At 41.9% G+C, this 23,141-nt stretch overlaps 2 protein-coding genes across 7 annotated transcripts in view; one reads left to right on the top strand and one right to left on the bottom strand.

The window, feature by feature from the left end:
- Dock1 (dedicator of cytokinesis 1) overlaps positions 1-23,141 on the top strand; it is a 530,482-nt gene that overhangs the window by 244,677 nt on the left and 262,664 nt on the right. The window lies entirely within an intron of this gene.
- Positions 1-23,141, bottom strand: part of Insyn2a (inhibitory synaptic factor 2A) — a 55,201-nt gene that overhangs the window by 21,724 nt on the left and 10,336 nt on the right. For 3 of the 5 annotated variants that reach the window (XM_004838735.3, XM_004838737.3, XM_087185611.1), the window contains exon 2: positions 13,196-14,357. In XM_004838735.3, the coding sequence (XP_004838792.1) occupies positions 13,196-14,352 (1,157 nt within the window). In that variant the 5' untranslated portion in view covers positions 14,353-14,357. Of the gene's footprint in view, positions 1-12,778; positions 14,358-16,845; positions 16,933-23,141 lie in introns of those variants that run through there. The other 2 variants (XM_087185610.1, XM_087185609.1) reach the window with 2 other exon arrangements.

The following is a 23,141-nucleotide window of genomic DNA, read 5'->3' as shown; positions in this document are numbered from 1 at the left end:
ACTCTTTGGGCTTTTTCACTGGGAGGCAAAAATGTTTTTTTCTTCCGTATTCTTACCCTGTTGTCCCTTTTTGATAACTAAAATATTGTTTATGTCAACATCTTAAAGGGCTTTGTCACTTAATCTCAAAGTGACATTAATTAGAAGCATGAAATGATACCTCTACTATTGTGGGGAGAAATTTCAGGTAGTCAAAGTGAGCTGTTTGGGGAACCCTCTTAAGTTCTCCAGGTGCTCTCAGCAATAGCTCTGCCTTATTTCTGAACCCATAGCCTCTCTAAGAATTTGCCAGATCATGTCTTGGAAGTATAACTGGACGATACAGCAACATACCAGGTGCTATAATGAATTTAGACTTTCCAAGTATGTCCATGGAAACTCAATTACATATGTTATAAACATTTATGCTGTTAAATACTAGGATTTTGGACCATCTAATTAAGGTTTTTAAAAAGAATATGAAGAGGTGGTGGCACATGTCCATAATCCCAGTACTCTGAGAGGCTGAGGTAGGAGGACGGCCAAGTTCAAGTCTAGCTTGGGCAACACAGAACCTTACCAAGACCTTGTCTCAAAAATAATAAAAGGCCCAGGGATGTAGCTCAGTGTGAAGCCCCTGGGTTCAATCTCTAGTACAGCCCTTTGCCAAAAAAACCCCCAAAAAACCCCACAGATTTTCTCAGCCATGTCCAAATTCACTTACTGGTGGGGAGAAGGCAGCGTTTTCATAGATGGTGGGGTGACCAGCTCCCCTTTCCCCTAGTAGTTATTAGGAGCCATTTAGACAGAGCCCAACTTGCCACATCAGGCCAAGCAGCTCTGTGAAGTAGCTCAGTTTGATGCTGTTGGTGGTAGGAGCTGGAGTTGTGTTGTGCAAAACACAAAGTTACAGTGGCCACTGATTTTGGCAAAGTTGTTTGAGGCACCCCATCTTCCCCTGCTAGGAGGATGTCTGCGTGGGATGCATGTTGATGCCTACACACCTGCCCAGCTAGTGCCTTCATAGAACTCACCAGGAATATCTCCATTAACTGCTCTACACGTGGTCTTTGGCTGGCTCTCAGCTACCTTCTTCCACCTGCCTTCCTTTGCCACAGCCTGGGCATTCAGCAGGGACTGACAGAGCAGCTTCTCAGCCTTCTTTGCCTACTGATGTCTAGTATACCAGTAACAGAAGAAATGCCAAAAGATTTGTGGATACATGGAATGAATGAGCAAATGAAGAAGAGTTTGTCTTAGCAGATCTTTGAAAGTTGGTTTGAAGTCTGTTCCAGTGACATTAAACAGTTCATACCAGTCAGTTAAGTAAAACAGTAGAAAACCCACTTCATGTTTTCTGTCTAATATCCTGGACAGGTATAGCAGTGGATCTTCAAATTACTTTACTATAATCACCAAATGACCTGTGTTTAGAGAATGTTAACTCAATTGTTAGATACTCTGTGACTCTGGTTTCTCCATTTTCCAGTTTCTTGGTCTGCAGATACAAGGTCAGATGGTGAAGCCATTCTCTTTAACAATTGTTTCCCATATTCATCCAGGTCGTTTTGTGGGAGAAAAGGTCCTCACTGAGATCAAACACTTCTTTTTCACAGATGTTCTTATATTCCCCCTGAATTTGTGTGCCTTTCAGACATTTATTGTATAAAACAGAATCTGCCCTGGTTTATTACACAAAGGGAGACCTGTTTTTCTGTCTCATATTAGGCCTCAGCAGGAATACCCCTCTAAGAAAATGATGGTAGATTTTATAGCATTCTGTAACTGAGTCTCCATACAGTTTGAAGGATTCTGAGCACTAGCGCAGAGCTCCAAACCTCATTATATACAAATAGTGCTTAGGAGTGCGGTCCCCTCAACAAGTTGAGGTTGCCACTTTTGTTGTCCCATCTGTCTTTTCTGTACTTAATTTTTTTCCACCATAGGGTGAATTTTTTAAAAACCATGCATATTCCTTTCTCTCAGTTGCAAGAATTGAGATGTCAACCCTTGAAGGACTATCTCCACACGTAAATCCCATGCAGTCTCAGTGAGGTCAGGATGATTTTCAGTCATCTTGGTTATTGCTACTCTGTTCATAGACTTCAGAGAACTTTGCTGTGATGCAGCCCAACGAACTGCCACGCTTGTCTGTTTGTCTGAACTTGCCCTGCCTTAGTGCTATGCATGCCTCATGTTGGGTATCAGTTGCTTGGATGAATAAAACAGAAACCTTGCCCTTAAGACACTTAAAGTATAGAAAACTTGTTTTTCTGAGATGAGGGAATTGCTTATATGTTAAAGAAATTAACCCTCATGACTTTGAAAAGTATCACTACCAAGGCACTGGTTCCCTTTGCGAGGCTCACACAGAACACTCCACAGTGGACTGACCTGATGGGGCTCCTATGGCTCCAACTGCGAGCACGTCTTTGTGCATCTTTGCAGTCCCAGCCTGCTGATTGGTGTCCTCCACTAACATATCCTGGTTCATTTATGACTGGCAGAAATCAAGTATCCTTCCTACTCCTATCACCCTTCTCTGCTTTAAACTTCTACACAACACCTATTCCTATGAAGTATGCCATAAGCTACAGTTGGTGATTCTTTCTATGTCTCCCTCCACTAGATGGTAAGTATGAGAATGGGCTGCTGAGGTTTTTGTACATGTTTCCTACTGAACTTCTAGTGCCTCCATAAGAAGTTAGGGGTGTATGATGGATGACCAAGAAATACTTCTGCATAGTGATTGGATGAATGACAAATGAACGAACAAATGAGTGAGTAGGAATCTGCATGAAAATACTTCTGGATTAACAGACAAATACCCTTTTGCTTCTGAAAAGGAAAACAAGGTTGTCAGTTGCGTGATGTTCCCATCTGGGTAAGGAGCATCTGTCTAAATAGTATTTGCATTATCCCATTTAAAAATTTCCCAAACAGGTGGGGAAAAGGTCAGTCATCTTCTGCCTCCCACACCCAGTTATTAAAATAAATGGCTTAGTCTTACACCTTCACCAGTCGCTCTTCACATGCCTGGAAAAGGTCACTGCCCGAGCCCAGGAATAATCCTGGTGCCTGTGTTTAACTGAGAAGCACCCTCAATGAACTCAGTTGCATTCTTTAGATGGTGTGGACAAATTAATTTTTACTGGCCTAGCAGCTCCCCAAATGTGGGAACACTAATTCTGGGGAGGCTCTGCCTACTACGGTGGCTCTTAAGCTTGTTTTCCTTACAAAGAATTAGAGTGAAACATTAATGGAGCTAAATGGAAGAGCCTTGTAGCTAGTGTGGGATTCAGTCCCTAGTGGCTGCTCCTCTCACCAGAGCAAGCAGGAGTCAGCTGGTCTCCCTTGCTTCTGTGCTCAGTCCTCTGTCTTACCTCTAGTGTTGCCTCCTTATTTTCTTTGTATTTCCCTAAGGCCCTGGCCCATCTCTTTGCTTGCTTCTTAATACACAGAGCCATTCATGATGAAGAAAAGGGGATGTATTATTATTACTGTCAGAGATGCATGCATATTTGGACAGAAGCAAACAGATGAATACTATTACGGCAGGATTTTTTTCCTTTAGTGTTTTATAATCATATTTCTTAATATACAATCATAATATGCAAAAATATAAAAGTAATTACTACTTTGTGTGTGGATTGCCTGGCTGTAATATAAACTTGGAAAATTTTACAATTTCTTTGGTACATCCATGCAGCCAAAGAGATACTGAGTTGCCAAATGATGACAATAACGATACAGAGAAGATACTTGTCCCAGAAGCCAGCAGGAGTAGCTGTTAATAAGGAAGAAAACTTTAGAGCTGAGCTGAGGCCAAGTTGATCAACTTGTGTTCCTGGAGGAGAGTTAAAACTTAAGCTGTAATTTATGAAAAATTAATGAGAATGAATTTCAGGGGCACTGGCTACTAAACTAGAAAGAAATAACAGTGTGAGTATTAATACAGGTTTTAAAAACCATCTGGGCTATCATTTTTCTCCTCCGTGAGCATAACCACACAAGGTATAATTTCCAAAGATTTTAATGTGGAAGTGTTAATATTGTGCATCTTCTAGTCATTCTCATAGTAAATACCCACAAAGGCTTTTATCTTTTATTTATACTTTCTTTTGATGTATGTTTTTAGGTTAGCTTAGTTCACAATTTTAAGTGAGAACTTGAAGCTCTTGTGCTTTGTTTCAAACACCTGACCTTGCATTTGTTTTCATAGACAAATGTTTCAGAGCTCTTGTTGCTCCAGAGTAGAATCTTTAAATTTTGTTGTGATCATCAGTAAAATTCTTGATAGCCAATGATGAGACTTTATCTGGGGAGACAGTCTTGTGCTATAACCAATGAGATATTAGTAAAAAAAAAAGTGCAACCAAAAAACCTTTTGATTGCAGTGTGCTTCTTTTTAAAAGATCTTGTCCAAGGATTTCACTTCTCGCAAGTGATTTTTGAAATCTTTAAAATACCTCCAGAGTTTATTTTGCTATGCTTTTAAAAACTTTAAAAATCTTTAATTTGTTGTTCACATGAATTTAGGATGAGTTTCAGGAAGTTAGGTAGGTACTTGGTGGTCACTTAGATGGGCTATTTACGTGACAAAGATTCTGATGAGCTGGTTTTCCCAGGCAGGCTGTTCAGGAAAGTGAGAGAATGTGTGCTCAGCTGTAACAGGCCTAAATGTGAATTCTGGCTTTGCCATTTCTTGGGACCTGGAGCAAAATATTTAAGCACATCAAAACCTTGGTTTCCTGACAGAGGCCATAGTGAACCGTTAGCATATTATAGGCCATCAGAGAAGGTAAGCTTCGTAGTTGCTCTGCCTGGAGGATACTCACTTCTGATCCTGTGGGAAATATAATGCAAACCATTTTTGTATAGTTTAGCAGAAATTGCATGGGGTTTTTTAAAGTATTTGAAAACTAGAGCTTGCATTTCACGTTTTTTAAAAATCCAGATTCTGGGACACAAATCCATAAATTCCATAAGCGTTCATGTCATGCCTCAGATTGCTCATTTTATCTGTAAATGGGGTGTCTGAACCGCCTAGTGGCTTAGTTGTGAGGTTTTTATTCACCTACAGACTTGAAAGGCTGGGGAGGTATTTGAAAGCTATTTTGGCATTCTGCACAGGCAGATTATTTAAATTACATTTTCAAGTATGTGTGATACCTACATGAAGCCCAAAGCAAGAATGTGAAATGTGTTATATTTTTACAAATATATTTTGCTTTACTTTTCATATTAGGTATGGAAAGGAGTATTATTTTTTCAAGAACTTAAGAACAGTATTTACAAAGTTATGTATAAGCTATAGAAAAGGCTCACTGTGACCCTGGAAATTAAATGAAAAAATTGCTAGGAAGGATATGATATGTACTTCTATTTCAGATATCACACACACAAAATAACAACTAGTCCTGGACTTTAGGATTTAAATATTCTATCACAAATCTATAAAAGCCCTGAGTTGCAACAGAAGAAAAGTCAGTGGTTTCCTGCAAACTATTCAAAGGATGCAACCTTGACGGACCAAGGCCAGCTCCAGCATTTGCAGCTCTGGAATAGAGAAGGAATTGATGAAGTGTTAAGAGAAAAGAAAACAGAACACGAGGATCATTGTACACTTGGAAGGAGCTCTATACAAAGGGCTTTCCTCCCCTTCTCTCCTCTGTTAACTTTTATGATTATTTTAAGACCAGCTGAAATTGTGATTTTTTATACTTTACTGTAGAATATGTTCTTAGAGCAGAAAGGAGCCTTTGGGACCCCTTTTGTCCTTTGGATCCTTCTTTATTTCATGTCAAAAAATGTGGCTCAGAGCCTAGACTAGGGTGAACTAGAATTAAATCCAGGTTTCCTGACTCTACATTAACTCCCTTGCCTGTGACTACAAATAAATGCATCTTGTATTTCTTTTCGAAAATGGATACAAAGTATAATGTCTCCACTCTGTGATCCTCAACCCCTCCTCACTTTCTGAGATAAACCAACTTTTATAATAAGGCCAGAAAATAGCGTGTTGGAGCCTGCACCCTTGTTGAACCTCTCTTCATCTTTGCACTCGGTGTTTTGCTTCACAATAAGAAAGTAAGGACTAGAGGAAAGGAGTGACTGAGTGCAGGTACCTTCTGGGGACTGAGATCCTTGATTTCTGTTTCATTTAATCTCCAAGCGCAGCGCCAGGTAGGCATTCCTTGGAATCTACTACAGAGGAAGAGGCTGAGGTCCAGAGGGGTTGAAAACCCCTCTGGACCTTAGCCTTTGCCCAAGCAAGGATCAGCATAAAGATCCCAGCTTAGAACTGGGTGACCCCATCATTGTACTCTGCTCCCCTCCTGAATCTCATTCCCCAAAATGGAAGAAAGCAAGTGCCCGGGAGGCTGACCTCAGTTGGCTAGCTGCAGTGGTTTAAAATGTTTTGGTTGTAGTGACTGGAGAGAGAGAGACCGAAACAGATTTATCAAGAACATTAGAAAACGAAGTGCTGACATTTCCATCTTGTACAAATAGAGAGCGAGAAGGGACAGGAGAGCCATTGGAAGAAATAAGAATCCTTTCTTTTGCCTCTGAGTGCTGCTTGCTTTCTGCCGCTCATCATGCCCTGCTGTTCTGTGACGCATCATGCCAGAGCTGGAGAAGGCAGCACTCAACATCCTAGAGATCCACTAGGATGGTTTTCAGGACTGTGAAGACCAGACAGAGACTGTATAATGCTGCCCACATGCTTTCCTCCAAATTTGGTCATTCCCCACTAACGAGGTAGAAGACTCCGGTCTCATTTAAGTGGGTAGGTTTTGGCAGGAACAGCCTGATCATCTTTCTAGACAGTACACAGCCAAATTGGGACAGGATGGCCTAACTGTGCCCAACTTTCCCCTTGGCTCTCAGAGGGAGGAATCCGGGGAGTTAATAAGTCAGGATCTAATGGAAGATCTTTATGATTCCTCAGCATTTATGCCATGGCTGCTGCAGTGATGCACAGTTCTCCATGTGCTTCTTTCTGCTATGTGACTTAAACAAATTAAACTGTCCCCTTATGCTTCCTCCATTATTGTGATGCAGTATTTATTCTGTTTGGGCATGGGTAATTAGAGCAAATTTAGAGAGATTTCTCATCCCTTGGCAGGTCCTTCTGAAGAATGCTTGATTCTGAGTGATTTGTCAATATAAGGACATGAAATAGAACAAGTATATCATTCTTATCCATCCAGCATCAATATCTAGGTTAAAAGCAAATCACAAGTTCTGTGATGACCTTTTACTCCCACAGTGGGAGAGTGAGACATTTTTCATGGTGTCAAGGGATGCTGTCATATAAATTACATATATATGTGCTATACGTGCACACATGCGCACGCACACACATGCACGCACACTTCAAAGCCAGACCCCAAAGGCTGTACTGGCTGGTGAATAATAAGCATTTACTTGAAAAAAAAGAATGTCAACGAACTGTAAACCTTCAAGGGCTGGGTCGGAATTCATGTGACTCTCATGTATGTTCATCACCTAGTACAGGGTCCAGCAGATAGGTAAAAGCCTTCTGAATGTGCAGTGAATGATACCCTTGCATGTTTGACAGTCACATACCCTGAGGTGCCTGCACCCATATTCTAACTTGCATTTCCATTGAGCAAATGGGTCACTGCATTTACCAACCATGTTAATACGGGTCCACAAACTATAGCTCATGACCCAAATCAGGCTGCTCCTGTTTCTTATAAATAAAGTTTTGTTGGAACAATCATGTCCATTTGTACATGTACTGTCTATGGATGCATTTAGGATACAGTGGCAGAGTTGAATCAATGACATAGACTGTATGACTGGTAAAACCTAAAATACTTATTATCTGGTCCTCTGTAGAAAATGTTTGCTGATTCTACCATATAGGACAGAGTCTGAGATTCCCCCAATAAACATGGGTTCTTACTTCTCAGATACTCATGTCTGCACATGATCCTTCCTAACTCTGTGGTTATTCCCATTTTGTGGTGACTGAAAGGAAAAACGAGGTTTAGTAAACAAAACGGGACATTGCACTGGGTGTACATTAACTCTTTTATTCCTATTCCCTTGAATCTTGAAGGCCTGTGAGTGTTGCCCTCACAGAGCCTCTGAACTTGGGAGGATTCCTATGGCTTTTTTTTTTTTTAAACTACCGTGTGTTCTGAGCTGAGGAAAATTGAGCCCCAGACACTGAGAAGCCTCCTTTTCAGTGATTGGGCCTCCAATCCCCAGGGAGCCGTCCCCATGATTGGGCAGGAGGGATTGCAGGAGACTTTGTGAGTCATTGGATTTGCACCTTTCCTACAAACTATTAGATATCTTGGGTTGTTCTGATATTTTCCATTTCTTTTTTTAAGTCTCGGTCTTACATTTGTTCTGATTCAGTATAGCCACAGAGCTCCCAGTGCTTCACGATTTCGTCCCCACCTATTGGGCGTGCATGAGGGCCTGGCATGGCCTGGATCATGCGCCACCCCTCACCCCCTCCCCATTTTCCAACCCCCACTTGCAGGTATCCCAGCAGCTACTGGGAGAGAACCTGCTTCATTCTGGCCAAGGCAGTTCCTGATCTTGTGCAGGATGCCCTTTAATATAGCTTCCAAACTGGTTTCAGGTCTCCAAGTAGCAAAACATTATTAGGCTATTATGAACTGATGAACACATCAAGATCTGAAATCCTTTGGGATGGGAAATCGTAGAAGCAAACAGAGTTGTTTCCACCCAGGGTGCTGTTGAGTCACCATACCAAAGTGGCTGGCAGGTCTGCACAGCAAGCAGGGATGACCTGTGGCCAGTTGGTCTGCAGCTTCCCTGCCCCGGCAGCCCATAACTGCTGTGGGGAATTACCACTGTTCTAAGATTTCATTGCATTTTTAAATTCAGTGCCCCAGTTGCCCACTTAAATAGGTAGGCTGCATGACCTGGAACTCCCTTAGATAAGAATAATACAGAGAGCTGTGAAATAAGCAAAATAATTCTTGGCATTCATGCAAGCTGAATGATCAGATGCTGCCTGCATTGCATAAAGCAGGGAGATTTTAGTGAACTGCACAGACACTTTACAAAGAACCAAAAGGCATGGTTTTGAGTATTTTTGCACTTCTGCCTACTCACAGAATGCATCCAGTTGAAATGCTTTTCAAAGGACTTGTCCTTAGCCAATACCCACTGTGTGCTGGTTATAGGTGGGAACTTCCCAGATAAAATATTTAAACTTCTCCTATTTGATAGAAGACAAAACTGATGCTCACCAAGGTTAAGTAATGTGTCTAAGATGAAAACTTTCTCTGCTTAGGCCTTCCAGAAATCTACATAAGCAAATGAGATTAATGAAAGAGTAACATATGAAAAATAATTTGGTAACTACTGAAATTGGATGTGGTTGGTGACACAGTTTCCTCTACCAAGTAAAGACTGTGAGGGATAACTTGCCTTGTAAACTCGATAGTGAAATGATACGCTGTTTAAAAGATTATACAGGGCTGGGGATTTAGTGCAATGGTGCCACACCTGCTTCACAAGCCCAAGGTCCTTAGTTTGATCCCTGGTACCAGAAAAAAAAAAGAAAGAAAAGCAAAAAGATTGTATATTAAATACACTGAATATATGGAAAGAAACCTAAATGGCTCAGGGCCACTGGCCAGGCAGACAGAGCACTGAGTTTGCTGATTTTGATTTAAAACTGTACACAAGAGCAGCCTTATGGCCCTCACAGGCCCAGCTCAAAGCCTGGTGTGTGGTATGAAAATTTGAGAGCAAGATTTATCACATGGGTTCAGTCTCATAAGCTCCAAAGTACCAACCTGCACCACGATTCTTCCTAATGCAAATAAGATTCTATTCAATGTCCTTCCATGCTTCACTGGGAGTATTGGACGAGGAGAGGAATTGACTCTCTCCAGCCTCTGAGCATTTTCTGTAGTTAATAACTTGTAAGCTTTAGGATATTTTCCTAGGAAAACTATATTGTAGCTTGGTTATTAAATTCTTTCTCACTTCACAGAAAGATTACATAATAGCTAGGCATGGTGGCTCACACCTGTAATCCCAGCTACTTGGGAGGCTAAGAGAGAAGGAGAATCAAGAGGTCCAGGCCAACCTGGGGAACCTAGCACGATCCAGTTCCAAAGGGTGGGGCAGGTAGAATGGGCTCAATCCCTGGTATAATAAAAAGAAAAAAAAAGACTGTGTAATAATCTACATGGAGTGTATTGTCATTTTTTTAAAATCTTGAGATACAATTAAAATATGTATTTACCTCCCTAGATAAAATACATAAAGTAAGTCATCCTTCTCAATTGAATGTCCTGGAACCTGTCCTTTGGGGATTGGTTGGGTACCCAGAGGAGCAGAGTGCTAAATTGTCAGGCTTTGACAGCAGACAGACATTAGCAGTTGTCGCAGTATTTATACCAAGGAAATGTCTCTTAGAGCCAGGCGTTACAGGTACCTAACACAGTACTAGCTGTGGCTTATCCTCCTACTCCCTGGGACTCTGTGGGACCCAAGCCCGGCAGAGGGTAAACAATGAGATTGCTTCTGCTCTTCCTTCCTTAGAGGCTTCTGCTTTATCTGATAATCTGACATGGAAAAGAGAGGTGAGAAATTTGAGTGTTAATTAATGACCTTGGGAATTGAGCAGAAGGAGGAAACATCAAGGTGGCCTCAGAGTTTGAAACCACTTAATTCATCCAGAGTGCTCAAAGAATGAGGTGGACGTAAAGATTCTAGCATCAGATGTGAGTAGACCTGCACTTCTACCATGAGCTTGTCCTGTGTAGGCAGCCACTGAACTGGGCACTGATTTCAAAGTAAACCATCCTTTGCCTTGATCAAGGTTCCTGAGTCCTCAGGTGACCAGGAGCTAGGCACTCTGCCATGTTTTGGGGATACTGGAGTAAAGCACTTTTCATAATGAGGGGCATGTTCTCTAACTTCCCTGTCTTATGGATGTTGCTACTGAGAACTTGAAACATGGCCAGTGTGACTGAGGAACTACATATTCAACTGTGATTAACTGTAATTAATTTGAGTTAGCATTTCAATTGCCACAATATCAAACATAGAAGCCCTGCCACTTTTAGGGACAAGGATCCACTGTATCCTGTGGGCTGAGCTTATTTGTGTGGCGGAGTGTGTGTACCTATTATACTGGATCCAGACCTACAGCATCACTGACCAGCAAGACCAGCACTCACACCACTAGCAGACACTGACCCATGTATTGGCCATTGGGCGAGCACACAAGGATATCACCCACATAATCCTCACTCCTTGTCCTCACTCCTTGTTATAAGATGGGCAATGATCTCCTCTAACTTGCAGGTGAAAAAAATGAGTGACACAGAGATACAGTTCTTATCTAAGTCTTCAGACCCACAATTCCCACCCAGACACAACTTACTAAACTAGAAGCCACTTTGTTGGGCACAGTCTTAGAGAACCCAGAGGACTCTATCAAACAGTTTTCCATCCTTGTTCTAATAGAAGAAGGAACCTACATAAATAACGTGGTTTTCCTTTCAGAGTGTTCATTCCATCATGCGGCTTCATGCAGGCGCATACCCATGTCAGCTTGCATATTAACATGCACATCTGGTTTTCCACCATTTAGTAAATTTTATTTCATACCTGTCTGTATTGGTATCTGTTTTGCTGTCTGGCTTAAATTACTACTAGCTATATCAAAGTCAATGACAGGGTCACTGTTTGGGCTTTTAAATCTTTCCATAGGAATGTGGTCCGTTGATCAACAAATTCCTAATATAACCCTTCTCCTCAGTGTGTTGCTTTGGGATATGTACAGATTGAGGTATAAATGACTGAAATGGGATGAAAATGGAGATGTAAGCCCAAGATTGAACAAGGCTTTCTGAAAATTCATGGTATTAGATTACCTACCAATCTCTTGTAAAATTATTTTACGTTTGCCTGTCAATTCTTATTGCTTAATAACAACAACTACAACTTTACTGTGGAAATCAGAATTGGGCAGTGGCAAGAAATGCTCATTTTGTAGACAAGCTACCTACACTAAGCTGGAACAACCAAAAGTCAAGGGCAAGATCTCCCAGGTACCTAGACACTAGACCTAGTGCCATAGCCTTACCTTTTGTCTTGGAATTACAGGTCTCTTTTTCTCCATTGTTTGCAATAAGCAAAAACTTTCTAATTTACCCAGAGCAGTCCTCTGGAGGGATTTTTGCTCTGATAATGTATTACTGGGCTTATCGTCTTCATGCTGCCTGCCAGCTCAACCACTTAAGTAAAGGGTACAGACCACATAAGGCAGCAGGGCATTGTCCCTTAGCTTAATCTCAAGAACACAGTCTACAGGAAATCTAGTTTCAAGGTGGAATTGAAAGAGAGGGCTTAGAAGTTCATAGGCTAGTGAACAACCGGTACTGCTTGGAGAAGCCTGGAACCAAAGTGATGCTGGATGTGTCATCCTAACACACTGCCTGGTGTACAGCTAAGGTGGCTGGTTGGCTGGCTAGGGAACTCAACAACTTGCTCGGTTTGAACTTCAAAATATGATCAGGTCTAGCAAGCCTTTACCAGTGCTAGACAGTGTTGACTATGACTATGAACTTGGTATTGTTTTCTCTGCAGCCCAACTGGACATACAGGGCACCCCATCTGAATAGGCATCTGTCTTTTCTATTGAGGGGCACTCCTTTGTGTTTCAAGAAAAGAATGAAAAACATTGTCTATTATATAAAACCTTATGCAGTCTTGACTGTCGATGTCATTCCAATTATTTATTATAGGCTTATAAGTCAGCATTTATTTTTCTCAATGTCATCTGAATTTTTTTCTCTTCCATAATATTCCTAAGAGGCACATAGCTCCTTAATTTAAATATTTTGGACTGGCATATGTATTACATATTATGAAGATCATAAACTCTTAGTTTTAGTAGATTAAAAGGAAAGGTTCACCAATCCATTCAAAATATGGGTGTGGTTTAAATTCAAAGCCAGACAGGTGCTTGCTAACCAAGTATGCCTTGAAGGTGAGTATGCCATGAGGGAAGCCTCGCCTTTCAACACAATCCCTGACCCCTTGTAACCTGCTGTTTAGACTGTAGCCTGCCCACAGAATTGATAGATTTAGTCTTCTTATGTACTTGGGCTTTGGGGATTTATAGATGGACCCTTGGTGATGAGCTATAGAATGAATAAGACATGGTGCACATACATACCCTTCTCGGTGGGCTTCTCCTTTCTCCAGCTCCTGAATGACCCCCAAGAGCACTTTGATGGTCTCCTGACTTGAACTGATCAAGTTCTCCATCATCTGAAGCTGTGCCTTGAGGTCCACTACTTCTGTGTGAGGCACGATTTGCTGGCATTCTTCACCTGCAGGCGTGGCTGTGGCACTGGGCTGAATCTGCAAGGGTTGTTCTCTACTTTGGGGGGACTGGCCCTGCACTGGGGGTGAGTGGGCCAGTGCAGAGCTGGGGGTTGGCTGCAGCCCATTGAGATGTGTGGCTCTCCTCTGCTCCTCATCTGCAGGGCAGAGGGACCACTGGCTGGGCGCAGCAGAGTCTGACAAGCCAGGGTCCGGGGTCCTGGCACTGATGGCAGGCGCGTATACAGTGGCCACCTCTGTTTTAAACACCCTGTGGGCCAGTGGAGCAGGCTCCTCTGAGTCTGGAGTGCCCCCTTCAGACTTTGCTCTCCCCTGCAGCTGGTACACAGCCTCTTCTGAGGGAGGCAGAGAGTAGTTCTGGAGTAGAGTCTCTGGGTGCCTGAGCACATCTGGGTCTTTGCAGGGCTCTGCACAGTTAACCCCAGGAAGCAGGTCTGTGACATTTACATGCTCGTTAGAATGGAAAACCAAGGCTGTTGTCTTGTGTATCCGCCCCGCGCTGCATATTCGGACCTCCTCCATGGGTTCTGCCTGGCTCTTCTCTTTCACATCTGTTAGGAACCCATTGTTTTGAGTTTTGAAGGAATCTGCAGCTGTGATGTTTTTGAGATTCCCTTTTTTTCGGTCCAGAGGGAATGTCTGATAACACTTCCTAAGGTCTGGTGAGGTCTGCACACCTGTGCTCTTGGTGACGTTGGGGATGGAGCGCCGCGCGGGCACCGTCATGTATTTTCGATAAGCTGCTCTGCAGGACACGGGCTTGGCCTCTCGCTTTTCGCCCAGCTGTCCTGAGGAAAGTTGTGTGTCCCTCTGTTCATTCTGGGCCTCACAGATATCCTTAAAGCGCACTTGAAGGGCTTTGTTACGCTTTTTAATTTGCCGATTGGGATCCAGGGCATATTTCATCTCCAGGGCCAGGCAGGCAGCTGGCTCTACTTCACTCTCTGCCGTCGTGAGTATGCATTTGCTGGTTTCCTTACTGACCATGGTTCCTGCATTCAGAGACAGCAACAGAGGTGTCAGTGGATCAGAAACATGAGCAAACACAGGCGGCAAGGACTTCTGGCCAAAATTATGACTGCCGGCTTCCTAATTATTTTTAAGCAGGTGAGGTCGGCCTTTTATGTTAAGGAAAATCAGACAGAGTTGCTGGCAGGCACAGCATGAAATGCTTCTCAGATATTAAAGCCTGCTTGCATTTCCATATGGAATACATTCCGTTTTCTTTTGATAGTAATGCATGTTTCCCCATTAGACAAACCTGGTGTACTATATTCATCAAGAAGCCCAACGATGCTGCCTTGTCTGCTTTGCAAATTTTCTTTTCACACGCGTGTCTCCACTTTGTAGGCAGATGGTTTACCAAATGCAACTTATTTGGTTTGGGTTTTTACTACTTTTTGCAGATGATGTGATTAATCTATTATTGGAATCAAGAAGTGCTGTTTTAAAGACTTCCTGAAAAGTCTGAACAGATACATGTGGAGAGCCTGTGAGGAGGACTGGAAGTGAATATATTTAGGTTAGCCATTTCAGATTCCGTGGGAGCTGCCCATGCTCCTGCACTGGAATCTTTCAAGGGTACATTGTGGAGGGTAGGTTTGCTTCTCATGGGTTAACACCAGGTGCAAGTGGAACTTGGGTTTCCCTGCATCTACAAATACAGTGGTTCCAACTCTCTTTTTTGATCCCGTAGGGAGTGAAATTTGAAAATACTTCTAAAAAATTAAAAGAAACCATTCTAGATTCAAGTTTTGTGTTTTGATCATAGCCTTGGAAAAATGAAAACAATGGTAGTTGTTTCCATACTTAAATCCTGAAAGAAAATAAAATCATGAGGCTTTATGTTAATCACGCAAATTCATCCTGGGCTGAATTATTAAATGCAGCTAAAAAGATGCAGGTGGCCAATGATTCCTCTTGGGGAATACCAGTGGGGTAAAATGCCTTTACTTTATCAGGCAGATTCACAGCTGTTTATTGTACATGGAAGAACTTTCCTGAGGGCTGAAGTTAAAGCCCTGACAGTTAATTTAAGTATATTTTTTTGTGAACTGGACTTTGCTTTAGCCCTTGTCTTTGAGAAGGATGCGTGGGATTGCAGAGGTAGCTGCAGGGCCCTGGCATGAAGCCTCATGTCCACAGTTGCAAGGTTATAGACACAAATGGTGAGAGCTGTACTGCCCAGCCCAGGGTTGTCAGACCTTGTGTTCTGTCCTGGGGTGCCTGAGAACCAAACCTAGAGACTTGTAGTAGCAGTTCTTGAGAAATGCCATGACTTCAACACTTGAAAGGTGGCCAGCATTTATAGGGTCAGAGTATCCATGGGCCAGATGCTCAGCTAATCTGTAAGGACCTTCCTCATAAATGTCCCTGAAGGTCAACACCACACTTCCCATTTCAAGGAGGAAACTCAGGTTCAAAGAGGTTATGTCACTCATTCAGGATCACACAGAAGTAAGCACAAGTGGGAGTAAGACTCTAATCCACCAGACCCCAAATCCATGCAGCTTGTAGTAGATCCAGGTGTCCAACAATCAGAGGTCCAACCCCTCCTCATGTCCTTAGTCTTTACTGAGTCAGCACTGCAGGCCAAGATGCATGGTGGTTTGGTAAAGGGGAAGAAGAAAAAGACCTGTAGAGCCCATCTGAGAGCCATTCCCCTCTGCAGTCTGGGACCTCTGGTAACTGACCCCTGCATCTTGGGCCAGTATGGTCCTGCCACCTTGCAGGCTGCCACCAGTGGTTACCAAGTGAAGGTTTTAGAGAAAAATCAAGTTCTTCATACAATGCAGTGAACTAACTAGTAATCATGTTGAAAGATAAAAGCATTTTAATTTAGACCACAGTTTCTCAGTCACTGCACTGGCGATACTTCATTCCAGACCACTCATTGTTGGAGGCACTCCTCAGTGTAGTGTAGGATGTGCAGCAGCAGCATCTCTGGCTTCTAGCTACGTGACAGAAGTAACACATCCTCCTCCCCATGACTCCTAGAAAGGTCTCTAGACTGTGCCAAATGAGTCCAGGGGGCATAACTGCCCCAACAGAGACCACTGCATTAGGTATTCCAGCCCCAGATGCCTAAGGTTCCAGTTCCACTATTCCCCATGTGTCCTGAAAGTCAAAGCTCTTAGAGAAAGCAAAGGAAGTTCTTTGCTGCTTTACTGGGTGCTATGGATATGTGGAGCCTCTGTAATTCAAAACTTCATCAACAGGGTAGTTTTAGGAAGAGAGAAAAGGAAAGGAACAGACCAGAGATGTGTCTATCTTGGCTCTGTTCTGCAGAGGTCTAACTTGTATGTGGTGGGTGGGACAGGGCAAGCCTGCTAGGAGAGATAATAGATATCTTTTAGAGACACTTATCCTTACAGGCTAAAAAGATGCACATAAAAGAACTTGGTGTTTGTGTGACGGGGTTGGGGGAGGAGAATACAGGAAACTAGGGGCATAATAAGAAAATTAAATCTTAACCCTCACTGTTATCTGGTATTCATTCTTGAGCTGCTTTTGCTATCCAGGTATGTCAGAATGTATTGTGCCATCATTCTGCAGAAGGCCTTCACACTAGGGAAAATTTGAAAGAGAGAGCATTTTTACAAAAAGCAATTTACTAGTAATTTTTCAGCCTTTTCCCTGCCACTACTGAAAAATGTGTGACTGAATAAGTTTGTCCTACCATGCTATTCATCATCACGGTTTGCCAGGAACTACACTGAAATAATTTTTTTACATCACTCTGCTGGTTTGGAAAGATATCCTGAGTGTTGGACCCAATGGTCAAACTCATAAAACAAATCAGAAGAATTAATTGCTAGTGGCAAAATAATAATAGTAAAAGTACTCCAAAGCTCTTCTCTGTCTTGCAGAGTTGCTAAGTACATAAAAGTCGTTTCTTTATTAGTAAAAATGGTGGTAATACTTAGGACTTTTAATCAGGCTAGTTTGTTGAAAGTAGAAGTAATTGGGTTGTCCCCATTTCACTGGTAGGGAAGACACCAAGAGACTTCTGCAGTTGATTTATTTTGGCCTCAAATGAGGTTATGACTCTTTTGATGGCTGAATGGAATTTTCCTGGACATAAGGAATTAATAAGGTGGACACATCTTTGCAGGGTGTTCACTTACAGTCTACTGGGAGGATTAGGCTTATAGTAATTACCATTAAGGAAGTGATTAGTCCTGAAAGCAAATGGTACAGAAGACTTTCTAGGAGACCAAGGGAACCTTCTCATGCACTGGTCCATTCTTCATTCCTTCATGCATCCATTCAGCAAATGAAAGTATGTATATTACAGTGTTGAATTAACATTCTGCAGGTATGTGGTATAATTCTGTGTCCTAACTGGATGCCAGCATTCTCTTGTACTTCACTTGCACTTTCTCATCTGACCGTTGTAATACCATCACAGAGGAAAGATTAGTGTTATCCCCACAATATAGACTGAGATATTGAGGCACAAGATTTTCTTTTGTAACTTTCTTGAAGTCACAGGGCTAATGGGCTACACACACCCTAATGTACATGAAGTCAGTGCAGGAAAATCTGCAACCTGAAATGACCATGCTCAACTTTGATAAGTATCACACTGCTGATACTTATCCAAGTCATTTCCTTGCCTGTTCGCATGATATTTCTGGGCTTGGCTCATTCAAGGACTTACAGATGGTCCCTGAACATATCTGGACCTGGAGCACAGTCACAGAGGACTACCTTGAGATTTGGAGTGAGCATGAAACCCATGTGGCATCTGTGGTTAGAGGTTACTTTGTTCAGGTCACCCCTCGAACCATGGATTCTGGTCCTTGTTGGTCTCCTGGTTCTAAAGCACCAGAAGTTTATGAAGTTTATTTTTTCTACAAAAACTATGGTTTAGAATTCCCTGGACTATGCAGTCTAGAGGTGAAAGTGGCTAGTCATGGTTGCACCTGTCTGGCTCAGGGAGAACTAGATGTCGAGGAGCTGTTTGGAATATAAATGTCTTAATTACTCTCAAATTAAATTTCATAATCAAATGTGAGTTATAAATATACAAGCCCTGTATTTTTAGATTAGCGATATAGAGTTATTTATCTCTGTATGCTGCTTTAAATTAATAGCTTATATGAAAATGTTTATTCCAACTTAAAGTAGGGAAAAATGGAAGCAACTGAATGCCTAACAATAGGTAAACATTACATAAATTGTGGTGTGCATTCACTCAGTATAGCCATTGAAATGATAATTGTAAAGATTATTTAGTATCATAGAAAACACATATGAAATAATGTTAAGTGAAAGAAAGCAATCTGCCAGATTTTACTGGAAAAATGATGAACAAATGTGGTCATTGTTTTGGGATTAAGATAGTGCATCTGGGGAGATGTCTGTCCATGTTTTCCAATTTTGGGGGTGAGGTGGTGGGAGGCACAATACTATCTGATTTCACCCATTAAAAATGCATGAGGCAAAGGTAATCTGCATTTTAAGCAGACCTCTGCAAAGTCTGTGAGGACTTGTATCCAAATGAGAAAAACTCAGAAATGATTAGATTTGTGTACAAACAGTCACCAGAGGTCATCATTATATATATAATACATATGCCGAGGTTTATATTTTTACATGTGTACTTAGGTATGTAGTCATACATAGATAGACTGAGAGTATGTGTTTAATAGAAGATATGTTAATATTTAATAAAACTTAGGAAGTTTTATTAAGGCATATTTAATAAAACTTCCTACCTTAGGTAGGAAGGAAGTTGCCAGTGGTTTTAATTAGGAATAAAATAGACTTGACCTGTAATCTGCATTTATAGTTTGCAGTTTATGGGATTTCGTCAGCTGCCAAGAGAGAATCTTCCTTGAATTCTATCTATTCGTAAAATGTCTGCACTAATTCCCAGGATCCCATTTGGGGCTCATGATATGTATGTCATGATGCAATCCATGACTGGTAAGGTGGTAGGCTTCTCAAAATACTCTTACCCCTTCCATGGGTGTAGCTCAAAAGCTAGGAAGCAATGTGATGAGTGTGGAAAGGAACTGTATGAAGTTACTGCTTTTCCTTTCCCGCTGCTGAGACACCTTGGAGTCAAAGATGCTGGCAAGAATTCAAGATTAATTGGGTTAGCACTTTATTCCATATGCTGAGGAAATGCCTGAACATCAGGCTACTCTGGGTGGGAGGCGTGGAGAAAATGCATATATACACAGCTTCCCACTGACGAAGGGAGTAAGACAGACTCTCATGCACCCAGTGAAGTCTTTTGTGTTGTAAAATAGTTAAGGTAGAGACATGTTTTATAGGCACCAGTTCACTTTTCAAAAATGGAAGTCTTTCTTTGTGCAAAGCTAACTTACAGATTCTGGACTGCCTATTATATCCATTATCCAGCTTAATTTCCTCTCATACACTGAAATGATATTTTTCCAGACATTTGTTCTCTACTTCAGAGGTCAGTGATGAAGAAGATTGAAAGGGGCAACTGAAGGCTTTTAGGTTCCTGTTGCAAATGGAGCAGTTGGGGGGCGGGGTGTCTGCTCCAGGTGCTGAGCCAATGCCTGCTGGAGCAAACAGGGAATTCATGCCCTGTTTCCTCCATGTGTGGAATGTGGCAGCAGAGTCTTCAGAGTTAAGAACTGATGCCCATCCAGCCTGAAGTAAGGAATACAGACACTCCTGCAGCTTAAAGACAGGTTTTGAGGCATAAGGAAAACCACCTTAAATTCTGCCTCAGTTACTTAGCTGTGATTTTGGGACCTACATTTAACCGACAGAAAGACTAGGGTCAATGATGGCAGCCACATAATGTTAACTATTGCCACAGAGGCACACGCTGGCCTGTTCCTAAGAGTGGGAGCAAAGGGAACGAACCATCCAGCCTACACAGGGGTGTAAGTAGAGGCTTTAGAAGAACCAGAAATGGCACCGTTTAATGGGTGAGTCTCCTCTTTTCAGTTATATTTCAGATTAGTTAGCTCTGGATTGATGTTCACCCTTGCTCATCCACTGTCCAAATGAAATCTAAATTAACAGAAATGAATTAGCAAAGTTTTATAATATTGGCGAAAATCAACTGGAAAACATGCCTTCTCCACATGAGACATACATGTAAAGTATTCATCTTATTTGCTACAGCTAGCTTTGCTAACTAATAATGGCCAACAAGAATTTAGTAAATCTGGTTTCAACACCTCATCCAAATCATCTGCACAATTAGTAAATGGAACTGATTTCCCTGTTCCTGTCTCTTCACCATCAGCATGACAGAAAAAATGTGAGATATAGGACGAGTTCTGAGCATAGCTTGTAAGTGTACTTAGTGAGCATCCTACTTGCCCTGTTCCCTGGATGGTTCCAAGCAATGAAGTAATAATCAGCCGGTCATTTAGGCCTGACAGAGGTCTGAGTTGGCAAGAGTTGGTATGACACAGAAGAGGTCGCTCTCATAGACTTTCTGATACTTTCATTCCAGTAGGGCTTTGCCTTACATTGATTATGTTGAATTCACATCATCATCATCATCATTTTTTATTTTTATTAACTAAATGGCATGTTTTGAAACTAAAGTTAGAACTATTTTTTCCCCAAAAAATGACCTATATGAAAGGAATATGTTTTCCTTGCTGCTTCTCAGTTTAATCTCAGGACACCATATTGGAACACCAGGGCAGGATTTCTGCTTGAAGGTAACTACTTGGTACAAAATTATTTAGAGTTGGGCAATTGAAATCATTTGGAGTGGAAGGTACAATCTGCCTGGCTGGCAAGGCCACGTGAAGAGTGTCCATCTACTACCATCAAAAGGATCCCTCCTCCATTCTCCTTGGTTTGGCCAAGACTTTGTATAGTTCTGGATTCATTACAGAGACAGCTAAGCCAAGAAGAAAGAGAGCCACAAGCATTTCTTATAATCAGCTTGTATTTATAAGGGGATAGCTGAATGTAGAGAAAATACTTTCCCTAGAAGCCCTTGTACACAATCCTAACAAGTCTGCAGCCAGTTAGCATTTGTGGTCTTCTCAGCCTTCATCTGTTTGATTGGCCATGGTCAAATGCAGAAAGACTGACAGTTTGAATTCTCCAGGTTTTCTTTTGATTCTTAAGCTGTAAATGATTTGGGAATGCTTTAATTTGGAGTGGAACTAAAGAATGTAAATTAAGACCTACAATATGAAGTAGAGAAACCTTTATTCCCTTCCCATTGGAGCTGACGAGCAAGGAGGGGACCTCAGGAATACTTCATCACCCCGAAGCAAGATGTCTCTCTAGTCAAAATTTAGGCCAGGCAGAGTAAACACAGTCAGTCACTTGGGATCTGGAAACTGAGGGAGTGTTCTGAGGGAATAACTGACAACTATTAATTGCAGGCGTGTGCAGAACAAACTTTCAGTGTTCAAAATCCAAAAATGTCATTGTTGGTGAAGAGGAGAAAGTGTCTATATGTTATACTTTAGACTTTGACATCCTAACAGCTGCCACAATTCATTCTTTAAAACAAATTCCACCTCTCATCAGTCCTGGTGCTATTGCTATTCTGCCAGGTCAATTGGCGAACTCTGTCCTTGACCAGTAGCTACTGTGAACTTCTGTGTTCTCTGTTCATGATAGTTACCTACTCTCAAAAAACATAAAGCTGCATACTTCCTTCACAAGGTTCCAGTCTGTTCTCTTTAAAGGTTTGTTTCACTTTGCACAAAAACCTTGGCAGTAGCTCCTGCAGCACAGAGGACTGCATTGTCTTTCCTGGGAGCTGATGAAACACAGCATAATGGACAAGACCAGGGAGTGGTTCCTACGCAACCAGTAGCACCAGTACTGCGTTTATCTCAGCTGAGCTTGGAGCAAAAGGCACTCAGTGTTAAAGGGAGGACTGAAGTGGCTTGCAGTGGGGTTAAGAGACCCATTCCCAAGTGAGAACAGTTAAGTATCTTTCATTTCTTTATATTCTTAAAATGCTGGAACAGGAACTGCCACTAGTTTAATTAATTTATTCCCTAGTTTAATCCTCCCATCCAGCCATCACCATGCCCCATTGATTTTGGTTTTCTTTCTTATTCTTTCTGTTTATTTCTTCCTGCCTATACTGTTCCCACCCTGATCTTTGTCTCTTTTGCTTTTCTTGACCTCTGCCTTCCATCCCACATTCTGCCTATCTTTTAAATTCTCCATCCACACACCTTTCCTCTCTGCAGATACTTAAATGTCCCCAATTTAGTAGTACTTCCAAACAGCAAGTCTTTTTTTTTTTTTTAAGGTCATCTTTACTCTTTCCTACATTACTTGTCTCTAGATTTCTCATCACTATTCAAAAATTCTTCTGCTGAAGTTATTTTCTAAAAGACACTGTGGTCACCTCTTATATGTGTCTCCAATTCTCTTGGGTCACTTTCCAGGACTACCCCATCCTCTGCTCCTGTAAATAGTCTCTCTTTGACGGTCCAGATTTAGTCTTGCCACCTCTGGCTTTTCCAGTTGTCATCTACTACCTTTATGTGCTCAGTGAACAGCAGCTGCTTGTCTGTGGTGATCTGGCACTGTACTGTGTGCTGGGCACATGGAGAATGAAACACTGTCGTTAGCCACTTATAATCCAGCTGGAGACAGACACACTTCATGGATGACTCCAGCTTATGAACTCAGGACCACCATGGAAGTACAAGGAAAGAAGAGTTGAGTGTGCTCCCTGAAGGGTGAGAGCTGCTGCACCTTGAGGCTCATGGGAACAAGGCCCCAAGGACACTCTGCCTTGTATGTGCAAACTTTCTCTCCTAAACACAAACATGAATGTGTGT

The sequence above is a fragment of the Heterocephalus glaber genome, unplaced genomic scaffold (genome assembly GCF_053883595.1).
Source record: "Heterocephalus glaber isolate CG9 unplaced genomic scaffold, H.glaber_assembly_v1.0 deba00001497, whole genome shotgun sequence".
NCBI classification, from domain to species: domain Eukaryota; kingdom Metazoa; phylum Chordata; class Mammalia; order Rodentia; family Bathyergidae; genus Heterocephalus; species Heterocephalus glaber.
This window is presented reverse-complemented; position numbering and strand designations above follow the sequence as displayed.